The sequence below is a fragment of the Pagrus pagrus genome, assembly GCF_965226575.1.
Source record: "Pagrus pagrus genome assembly, chromosome: 9".
NCBI classification, from domain to species: Eukaryota; Metazoa; Chordata; class Actinopteri; order Spariformes; family Sparidae; genus Pagrus; species Pagrus pagrus.
This window is the reverse complement of record NC_140193.1, coordinates 1,675,838-1,687,999: the sequence shown is the minus strand read 5'-3', so window position 1 is coordinate 1,687,999 and position 12,162 is coordinate 1,675,838. Positions and strand designations below refer to the sequence as shown.

Genomic DNA, 12,162 nt, shown 5'->3' with positions numbered 1-12,162 from the left:
TCACTGCTCCGAGACGGTGTATCTGTTACATCTTATACAGCTGAGAGAGACTCACACACACACACACACACACACACACACACAGTCCTCTCGGCAGTTTGCTGGATGAATTCAGCGGCTCCTCTGCAGGTCGTTCACTCTGAGGTGGACCGTGTGCGTAAAACAACAACATTTACGCGCAGAATTGGCCAATTTTCCATCAACTGAACCCCAAATGTCTCACACAATTCTGCTTTTATGTGTGACTCTGTGCGTATTTGATGATGGAGACACTATTCTTACATTTTATCCAAACTAAACTCTACACCTCCTACATCACATCTTCATGCACCCCCTCCTCCTCCTCCTCCTCCTCCCCCTCCTCCTTTTGTCAGCCGGTATTCTCGTCCAGGCCGCGCGCTCTTATCTCTCGGTGAGGGAGAACACGAGGAGCTGCCCGCGGATAATTTATAGGTTTTAATTACTCCATATTCCGCCTGATCAGCCGGACGTTCATCACCTGGCTGCGGAGAGAAAAGCGGCTCAAAGCTTCTGTCAGCGTCAGCGCGCCGAACACTTCATCACGCTACGCACAGCGGAATAATAAACGCAGCAGAAGAGACAGACAGGCTGAGGCGCGTCTTCAAGGCAGAACAGGCTGAAATACACAGAGAGGAACAACTTAATTGCTCCGATTCTTATTAAAGCTTTTGTTTTATTTAATGTGAGGCCTCTGACTCCAAGAACGGACAACACGTGGGGAGAAATTCAAGATCAAATCCGGCAAAAATGAGCTTCAGTCTCACTGTAATATTCCTGCAAAATCTTTGATTTATTTTACAGATGTTTTAGCAGGATTTTTATTTGTTTTTGTTTATTTTATACGCATTGTTTTCTTCCTGAAGACTCCCACAGCGGACTGTTGTCTGAATCCTGCAGGGAATTATATTGTTTAGGCGTCCTGGCCTTCAGAAGCGTCTAAATACTGCACATCTCTTGTTCTCCTTTAATAATCCCAACAAATCCATTATTGTTTGTGGTGCTTTTCTTTTGTGCGACCGTACACGTGAGAAATATAAATATAAATAACTATAAAGAGGCAGAATCAGAATCAGCTTTATTGGCCAAGTTTGTGTTCACGAACAAGGGATGTGACTCCGGACACAGAAACAGACAAAGTGAGGGAGAAAGACAACAAGACCTGTGAAGTGAAATGTGAAGAATATAGAATGATAAATGGTAAATGGTACAGGACAGTACTGTAGAGTGAATGCAGTATATTAAAACACCAATAAAAAGGTATAAAGAAAACAGGAAAGAAGAAAGAACTGCTGGATAAATGTGTGTAAATGTGTTTTGGATGATTTACGCGCATTTTACGCACGTACACGTGTCCGTCCACAGAGAGCAGGATTCAATCATTTATTATATTCCACAATTAATTTGTCGTAAATCACTCTGATGTTTGTCAACATACAGTAATAACAACAATCATACAGATAATATGAACATTCAGCAGGAAACCGTCAGCTGGTTTCACCTCTAATAACGTTTTCCTACGTAGAGTCACACACACACACACACACACACACACACACACACACACACACTGATAAGAGGCTGTTTCTGGATGAACATTGGTTCATCTCAGCTCCTCTCATGAAGGATTCACAGCCCACTCCTGATTCTGATCTTCAGCCTCTCGTTCACACTGAGGAGAGAAATAACTGTGAGACTGCAGGAAGAGAAGAAGAAGCTGCAAAACACAACAATACATTTAAACATGATGTCAATAAAAATATCAATAATTACATGAAGACGAGCCTGTTCACGTTTCTCGTTCGTGTTTGGTTTCATCTCAAACCTAGTAGACGTTTATTTGTGAGGACAGGTGCATTATGGGATTTGATTTTAAGCGAGAAAAAAATCTAAAACAGAAATTCAGATTTTACACGTTTTAAATCCACATTTTTAAAACAATCATTTCATTATTTTAAAAACTGTAAATGTTTCAGCTGTGACTGAAAGAAACGAATTAAACGAGCTCTGGATAAATCAAGACGAATCTTTATATGATCAATGATGATGATAATGATAATAATAATAATAATAATAATAATAATAATAATAGTAACACTCAGTTGGTCGCAGTTCTTCCATCACAAGGAGAATTTTTTCAAATGCCAAATGATTAAACGCATCTAAAAACGAGCCGCTGTGTCCTGATGAGGCTGAAATGTAAAAGTTGACCCTGTGCAGCTTCACAGCGACTCAGTGAAACAGGCTGGAGAGTCTGAAGCCTCTGTGAGCAAACAGGAGAGAGAAGCGTTGATGAAATGAGCAGACAACTTTATAAAGTCTGAAGATTAACAAACATCAGCTGTGAACTGTGGATCTAAAACTGACCTCTGATCAGTGTCTGTCGTGTCAACTGACAGTAGAAGTAGAGACAAACTGTCTGTAGGTTTCTTGACAGCTGGTGAAATCTGCTCTTTGTGGTTTAGTCTGTTGCAGCTTTAATGCAAAAACGACTGAAAAGAAATGAAAATGTGAACAGAAGAGAAAAAAACTGATAAAAGCTGAATGTTTCAGGAATATTTCACAACGTTGATTCAGAATGATAAAATTAGAAAAGTAGAAAGAAGTAGAAGAAAGAAAGAGTTTAATTGTGTCTGCAGGAGGAAGAGAGACAGAGAGAAACCCTCTGTACATTTTAAATCACCTTTATTATCACAGTGTTTCCTGTGTGTGTGTGTGTGTGTGTGTGTGTGTGTAACGGCCCAATGCTGCAGAGATAAACTGATACCAGAGCGACACCTAGTGGTCAAAGAGAGAAACACCTGTACTACTGCAGCAAACTACACATCAGCATGAGGGTGAGTCGATAATGACTGAATATCGTTCCAGAGTGAACTATTCCTTTAATTGAAGAAATACTATTAAGTTTCATTATTGAGGAGGCAATTGTAAGATTTGTGATTGCCAGTAAATATTATTGTTTTCTACTGTGATGTGGTTGTGAACTGGTTCTCCAGTGTAGTAATACCAGTTCTGTGCCATATTTAATTCATTGATAAATCAACACACCTCACATGAAATGGTCTGATGGCTCATTTTGGAAGTGATTCAGTTTGTGTCACAGTGTCAGTCCACTGATAACGTACCTCACCCATCCCGAGCACTGTCATCAACTTTGCTCTCTCTCTGCAACTAGATGTAGAAGAGGGTCCCTCTGCATCCTCATCCCGCCTCAAATAACTTCCTGTGTATGTGAATGACTCAACTTGTACCTCTCTGCTACTAGGAGATGGGACGTGAAAGACAGGTCGTTAAGGGGGATGCATTTTACTAACGATCTCCCGTCATCAACTCTGAATGTGACTGACTCGGTCTCAACTTTGGAGAGGGGGGGAGAGCCGGTTATTAGGGGCATCCAACCATCATCCACCCTCAAATCACCCACTGTGTATGTGACTGACGAGGTCATGATCCTGTTTTTTGTTGTTCTCTTATTTCTTGTTTTATTGTGAAATTGTGCCCTCGTGTTGCTTTTCAGTTCTTCCCTCCTTCAGTGTTTTCCGTTCCCTTCCCTCACCTGTCCTTTCCCTGCCTCACCTCACCTGGACCTCACCCCCTCGTTAGTGTGTGTTGTTCCTGCTTTATTCCTCTTGTTTTTCCTGAGTTGTAGTTTGCCCCTCTCGGTTGATACTTTGTTTCAGCGTTCGTGTTGCTACTTTGTGTTTGGGGTGTTTTTGCTCTTCTAAGTTTTTGGGATTATATGATTTTTCTTTTTTTTTGGATTTCAGCGAGCCATCGTTAAATAAAGCCTGCTCCTGAATGCCTCCCGAGTTTTCTGCATTTGGGTCTTCGCCTTTTTGCCAAACTGTAACAATCACTTTGGAAAGGGGGGATGGCGGGTTATAAAGGGGGATGCACGTTGCTATCAAGACAGACTGCATCCCCCATCATCCTGCCTCAAATCACCTCCTGTGTATGTTTGCCACTTTTCACTCTCTGCTACAGGAGATATAGAAGAGGGATGGCCGGTTGTTCAGAGTAGAGAGAGATGCATTTAGCTCAGAAGGGGAACTGCTCACCCTCCTCATCTTGCTTTAAATAACCTACAGTGTTTGTGAGCGACACAACCTCACCCACTTCTCTCTTACTGTACACTGTAAAGTACCTCAGCACAGGTTGATCTGGTGGACTTGATGATGAAGCAACAACGTAAAATACTGACATAATAATTTCATTCATTCAACCTGATATTTTATTTGACAGTACTCAACTTGTAAATGTCTGTTGTGCAAGGCCTCCTTGAATCTGTGGTTAGAGCTCTGACTTCTTCATTCTTCTAACGGGCTGCTCTGTGCGGGCATGTTGCGGCTGGCAACAACAACCTCATCTGATCAAACCAGTGGTTGTTCCCTCTGCTGCTTCAGTGCGTACCGTGAGAATATCGTGACGCAATCTGAGTGAATCATGTTTTCCCAGCTGTGTGGTATAAGAGGTCCTGCAGCAGGGTGCGGAGGTGACTCTGGACTGGATGGAGACTTCAGCAGACAATCAACAATCCTCCCAAAGCAACATGTCGTGCGGCAGGAGTGATCTCAACATCTTCCAGACTGACGGTGAGAGTGAGACGGACGAGCTGCTTCCCTTCGGGATGGGTAGCAAGAACGATGCTGGTGATAATGAGAGTAATATTTCCACTACTGCTGCTACTAGTGTTGATTCTACTGTTCAACTGATGAACTAATACAAACATCTGCACCTCATCACTGACCGCTTCAATGCTCAGCTCATCCTCCTCTCACCCTGCTGCCTCTCGCCCACCTCCGAACCCTCGGAGAGGACAGTAGTTCACCTCTCAGTCACAGCCAGTTTGCTCTGGTGTCACTTTCTTGACTTTTCTGCCAACAAAAAGAAACCCGTCTCCATTTCCTCCCAGCTACTCTCATCATGATTGACAGCTGACATTTTCGCTCGCAGCTTTGTAAATGTGTAAAAGCGTTTGTATCAGCTGGAGGAACCGGTCTCCAGAAATGACTTTTCCTCATGATGTGCGTGCTGCAGAAGACTGATCACATTGTGCTGCTTTAACTGTTTCAGATCTGAAGCTGGAGAGGCCCAGAAGACCGTGGTGTTGTTATGTTCTGGTTGCTTACCTCGTCCTGCTCACCATCCTCATTATATTTCTCATCTCTAAAGGTAAACATATTTATTTTACTGAAGAGAATCCAGATTATTTCTCACCATGTATCCTGTTGGACGTGAGTAAAACACTTTTTCTTTCTGTCCCAGTCGTCACGTTGGAGTCGCAGAAGCCGACATGTGATGACATTTGTCTGGGTGATGAAGTCCTCCAGACTCTCCTCCACAACAACAGTCAAACAACCAAGACCCTGGCGAACCACCTGTGGCTGCTGCAGAACCAGGTCCTCCTGATGTTTGTATTTAAGATTTCACTGAACATCTGTATGTTTTCATTCAACAGGACATTTTAAAGTTGACAGTTCTTTGAGAAACAAAACCGGAGACTAAACTTAACAGCTCAAACCGTTTCCTTCAACAATGACCTGAAGGTGGAGCATGAAGAGGATGTCAGTTGGAATTGAGAGACACGTGCAAGAAATAACGTTAGAAAATCTGACGCAAGCCGTGGTTTACAAGAGAGCTCATCTTTGTTGAAAGCTGGAAAAGTGAAGACAGATCTGATTTTGAAATCTCCTGCTCGAGTTGCCCCAGAGCTTCAAGAACCACAAGTCAGGTCAAGTCAGGTTTATTCACTTAGCAAATTTTATACAACAGGTGACTCAATATACTACAGGCTGCTAGAAAAGGTTACGCCTCTTATACGATGTTGAAATACTGATAACAGACTGACTGACGGTCACAGTAACTCTCAGCTGTTTCAATGTATTCTGGTCCTTTTCTTCATTACAAGCATAAAACAGCCACGACTGGTTTGCTGATGTCTCTGCAGCAAACCAGCCAGCTAACGTTACATTACTACTGCTGACGTGTGCTTCAACGACACATGACTCCTGAAATGTAACTAAAGTCCTGCAGTGAAGTTCCTCCTGTAATATCAGAGCAGCCATGTTTTACAGCACTGCTCTAACATCACATCATGTTTCCGTTGGTTGCCATAACAACAGGTAAAGAGCCTGTGTGGAGAGGAGGGTCAGCTGGACCAAATGATATCGGACCTGATCCGACTCAACACCAGCACCCACAACATGGAGGACAAACTGACAGACATCATCAGGAAAACAGGTCTCGTTTTCTACGTTTTGTCAGAGTTCGTTAGCGATGGATAGACGCGTGTCACTGCTATCACCTTCCTGCCAAAAACCTGGACAGACTTTAAAGGGCAGAGTTCATCAATCGCAGCAATTGTTTTTTTGCATGTGTGTCCTCAGGAATTCCTGGACTTCCGTGTAAAGATGGACTGTCGGGATCCAAAGGTGATCCAGGAGTGAAAGGCACCAAAGGTGAGTCAACCTGAATCACTCAAGATAAAGTCAGAAGACCAAACCATCGGTTTCCTTGTGCACGACAAGCTACATTTCTGAGTTAAATCTGTCACCCTGCGGTGTGAAAACAACTGCAGAATAAAATGTTCTGAGTGTAAAGTTAATCTCATCAGGACAGATGCAGCAGAGGTGCATGTGTGCAGCAGGAGGCATTAGCTTTCAGCTGCAGGTCCGCCGATGATGACCTGTCATCTCTTGTCAAACGGCCGCATGATGAAAACCAGCTGATGGATGAGCTGCAGCCATTATTTCACAGAGCCTCGCAACTTAGTCAGAGCACTGACATTTCCTGAATGAGATCTCTATCAGAGCTGGACTTTTACTGAAGCCGACACATTACAGAGTCTGAGGCAGATGTTTTCTGTAGGTCGACCCACACTGACCCTTGAGCTCACTAAGTTTCACTCAAATAAGGCTTTGATTGTAGGACTTTTACTGGTAGTGGAGTGTTTTCACACATGGATCTGAATACTTGGACTCAGATCAGTGGTCACATACCTGTATTCTTCTATCCAGGTGTTGCTGGCCCTCAAGGACCAAAGGGAGACGTGGGAATGAAAGGAGACCCAGGTGAGCAATGCATATCATATATTTACTTAAAGTTACGTTCCGTCGCTGGTGTTCAGGCGAGAAATCCTGAAGATATGTTCGTCATACTGTGTGACTCACTTACTGACTCACTGTAATACCAAATACTGTTGTTATTCTTCAGTTCCTTAATGGAAAAATATAAATTACCATTATGAAATAATTCAGTTTCTCTTCCTGCTTTAACTTCTGGTCATCTTCAGTAAATCTGCTGACACGCTGCTGTGTCACCTGATGAGTGAGACGATCTGCACCGCTCGCATTTATGAAATATAGCAAAAAATGTGCCTGAATCACTGATTGTGTTTGTGTGACTGCAGGATATCATGGACCAGGTGCAAAGGGAGAGAAGGGAGAGAAAGGAGACCCAGGAGACCGAGGTGAGGGTCTGGATATCGACTGAAGAGTTCATAGAAATCCTGAAAATCATTTTTAATTTCTTACTTTAATGAGGTTCTTTGCCGTTGAACAGACGTGGTTGGTCTCCTTCCATGAAGAGCTGCTGACACTGAAATAAACAACACTTATTTCGGCACTTTTTTCATCTTACTTCTGTTTCAGAGATTAAATTCTGATTATCTGTGACAGAGAAGCAGCCAGGCTTTAATGTGTGACCTCTGACTCGTGTCCCTGTGTTTTGACTGCAGGATACAAAGGAGATGTGAGGACCCCCGGCCTACAGGGTAACTAAATATCTTACGTGCTCCCAACATAAATGCGTCCTCCTGTGTCAGATACTAAATGGATTTCTGTTGATTTGTCTACTACCAGGACCTCCTGGACCTCCTGGACCTACTGGACCTCCTGGATTTCCTGGACTACGTGGTATTCCTGGGCCCCAAGGACTAAAAGGAGAACCTGGAGGTTATGGTCCACCCGGTCCACCAGGTCAGCTGCACACTGTGTCACATCTATCAAGTGAACATATGTTTTCTAACTGTTGGTGAAACAATTCTGGTTTTGGGTGAACCGTCAAATATTTTGGAGAAATGTTGTTTAAAAATGAGATGAAATAGAAAATCTGCATTCAGCACAAATAACAGCAAAATATGAAATATGACTGTGGACTCCCTGTTCGACCAACACATCCTCAAAACATAAACGACTGAAGAGATCAATCGCGAGACGCCCGAAACAACCCGACCGCTGCGGCGTACCAGCGACCGGACCTTCATCGTCACACTTTGGTTAGGTTCTGAGAAACAGTGTGGTTTTGCTTAGAATAAGTACACAACATGACAACATGAGGTTGTATTTTTTGTTTTTAAATGTGCAGAAATTTCTGACAAAAAAAAACACAACACAACTTTCAAAGGCCTTCAAGAACAACTTGTTCTGTAAATATTTCTGTGACTTTTATGATCAGAAACATTGATCTAATTCTGTCCTGTAAAGGTTTTGTGACCATTAAGAAATATTGAAACTTCTGATCAATCAAGACCAATTTCAGAACTTCCGGTTGGTCCTGCCCTGGTACAGATATAGATACAGATACAGATACAGATACAGATACAGGTACAGATACAGATACAGGTACAGGTACAGGTACAGATACAGATACAGATACAGGTACAGATACAGATACAGATACAGGTACAGGTACAGGTACAGATACAGATACAGATACAGGTACAGATACAGATACAGGTACATATACAGATACAGGTACATATACAGATACAGGTACAGATACAGGTACATATACAGATACAGGTACAGATACAGATACAGGTACATATACATATACAGATACAGATACAGATACAGGTACAGATACAGGTACAGATACAGGTACAGATACAGATACAGGTACATATACAGATACAGATACAGGTACAGATACAGATATAGATACAGATACAGATACAGGTACATGTACAGGTACAGATACAGGTACACATACAGGTACAGATGCAGACACAGATACAGGTAGAGATACAGGTACAGATACAGACACAGATACAGGTACAGATACAGGTACGGGTACAGGTACAGGTACACATACAGGTACAGATACAGACACAGATACAGGTACAGATACAGGTACAGATACAGATACAGGTACAGACACAGATACAGATACAGGTACAGATACAGACACAGATACAGGTACAGATACAGGTACAGATACAGACACAGATACAGGTACAGGTACAGATACAGACACAGATACAGGTACAGATACAGGTACAGATACAGGTACAGACACAGATACAGGTACAGGTACAGATACAGATACAGGTACAGACACAGATACAGGTACAGGTACAGATACAGATACAGGTACAGACACAGATACAGGTACAGGTACAGATACAGATACAGGTACAGACACAGATACAGGTACAGGTACAGGTACAGATACAGATACAGGTACAGACACAGATAACTCTGTACCCTCTATTGCCAGTTACTAAGTTAAATTGACTTGCAGTTGATGTTTGGTTTCAGCTGGACATGAACAACAGTCTCCTGAGTGAAGTCTTTTGTTTGTTTGACCCATCCGTCCACCTTTAACTCCTCCTCTTTACATACTTCACCTGACTTCCTCTTAGCTGCTATAATAATTAATACAGTCGCTGGACGTCACCACCGAACAATACATTTTAATATGAGTAATAATAAGCCACTTTTATTGTGGTTTTTCTGATGGAATAAACTTAATATTAACTAGAAAATCTTTTCTTGTTTATTTTAGTCAGTGAGGCCAACTGTCATAATTCACTTATGTCTTTCATCAGATCTCATTTTGTTGTCTTGCAGGTGTAGACGGACTTCCTGGTGCCAAAGGAGCTCAAGGTGAGTCTGTGTTCAAATCACAGGAAACTTGATTCAGAATCATGTTTCTTCCACGTGATGAACTGTTCAAAGCACAAGTTACAGAAAACATCAACAGCTGAAAGTAAAATGGATCCGTAAAAAACTTTGTGTGTTCAAGGCAGAAAAAGTCCCAACATTTGGTCCTTGTTGTCTTTTTATTGGAGCTAAATGTCAGAGTCTCTCTGGATCTGGACTGACTGCAGTAGATTCAGATCACCTGTTGTTCAGGTGAGGAGACTGGCTCCTGATGAATTATTCAGAGCAGCTTGGGTCGTTCTCACAGCCAATCAGAGTGTATCAACACCTTCTCATGAAGGCTTTAGAGAGGTGGAGTTTTTTTCTGATTGAGGGAAGTCTTGAACGTTCTACAGCCGAGTTGAGTGACTAAAGTTGAGTGATTAAAAAATCATCGGCGACAAGGTTACCTCCATCAGGGCCATTTTTAGTGGTGGCACTGGCAGGAAGAAGCCAGGGGCTGTGTCTCAATTCAGGGGCTGCATCCTTCGAAGGGTGCATTTGAAGACCAATTATGTCACAACGCCGCGTGAAGGCTGTCCCATTTCGAAGGCCCCTTCAAATGCAGCCCACAAATGTGGCCTTCTTTTCCATCTTTTTGGAGGATGCACCGCTACTATCCGGCCTCCCATATCCCAAGATCCTTTGTGCGCCCGAAAAAGAAGGAAGAAAGAAAGAAAGAAAGAAAGAGGCGACATCAAGTGGTGTAGATCGTCACTTTCGCGGGCCGGGGCGGCAGAAATCGTGATGTAAGGGTAAGGGGCAGGGACATCTGATGACGCAACCAGGAAATGCTCCGAAGGCTAAAGCGTCCCATTTAACAACGGTGGACGCGGCTTTCGACGGACACTTCATTTGCGCCCTGTGGCGACCAACTCCTTGTTCTCTCCCCTCTCTCCTGAGCCACTTACACACCAGCTTCTTGAGAATTGACGCATCATGTAGCCAATGAGATTTAAAATCCATGAATATATCATTTAAAAGGTTACACATTCTGCAAATTCATATGATTTTATGCAGTTTTCTCTTTGTATAAGCTGTTTTTCCACCTTACTCTATGTAAACTGTCGGTGTGGTTTGATGTATTTGACTGTTATTCCCTCGCAGGTTTTCCAGGAGAACCAGGTCCAAAAGGAGAAAGTTGGGGCCCATAACTTTGAGTCTACACGGGACTGAGATCAGCATCGCAGAAAGGTGTCTCCTCACCTGCACAACAGGTGATCTGAGTCTACTGCAGTCAGTCCAGAGGGAGTCTGACATCCAGCTGAAATACCAAATAAAGTGACCGGAGCAGATCAACATCCTGCGTGAAGCTGTCGAAGGAAAATAATGTTTGCAAACGTCCTCGACAGTGAACTGAAAACAAGCTGACATTTCCTCACTTATTGTCTTTTAGATGGTTTAAAATATGGAAATGTACATTTTGTCACATGTTCTGGATCCACTCTGACACCAGCTGTGAAATAAAAAGTCATTGTACTGATGATAAAACAGTTTGCCTCATCACACTGACCGCTGCAGTAGTACAGGTGTTTCTCTCTTTGACCACTAGATGACGCTCTGGTATCAGTTTGTCTCTGCGCGTGCGCGCGCGCACACACACACACACACACACACACACACACACACACACACACACACACACACACACACACACACACACACACACACACACACACACACACACAGGAAACACTGATAATAAAGGTGATTTAAAATGTACAGAGGGTTTCTCTCTGTCTCTCTTCCTCCTGCAGACACAATTAAACTCTTTCTTTCTTCTACTTCTTTCTACTTTTCTAATTTTATCATTCTGAATCAACGTTGTGAAATATTCCTGAAACATTCAGCTTTTATCAGTTTTTTCTCTTCTGTTCACATTTTCCTTTCTTTTCAGTCGTTTTTGCATTAAAGCTGCAACAGACTAAACCAGAAAGAGCAGATTTCACCAGCTGTCAAGAAACCTACAGACAGTTTGTCTCTACTTCTACTGTCAGTTGACACGACAGACACTGATCAGAGGTCAGTTTTAGATCCACAGTTCACAGCTGATGTTTGTTCATCTTCAGACTTTATAAAGTTGTCTGCTCATTTCATCAACGCTTCTCTCTCCTGTTTGCTCACAGAGGCTTCAGACTCTCCAGCCTGTTTCACTGAGTCGCTGTGAAGCTGCACAGGGTCAACTTTTACATTTCAGACTCATCAGGACACAGCGGCTCGT

The 12,162-nt window shown here is 42.8% G+C and overlaps 1 protein-coding gene across 1 annotated transcript; it reads left to right on the top strand.

Moving 5' to 3' along the window:
• Positions 1-2,849: 2,849 nt before the first annotated feature.
• Positions 2,850-11,434, top strand: LOC311262861 (uncharacterized protein; the record flags this gene model as incomplete). The annotated part of the gene is made up of 12 exons (XM_084362612.1): positions 2,850-2,855; positions 4,490-4,610; positions 5,092-5,190; positions 5,284-5,417; positions 6,141-6,258; positions 6,405-6,476; positions 7,035-7,088; positions 7,427-7,486; positions 7,754-7,789; positions 7,878-7,994; positions 9,870-9,905; positions 11,049-11,434. 12 exons carry the CDS (start codon positions 2,850-2,852, stop codon positions 11,093-11,095), a joined length of 900 nt encoding a protein of 299 aa, XP_084218738.1. The 3' UTR covers positions 11,096-11,434.
• Positions 11,435-12,162: the final 728 nt, after the last annotated feature.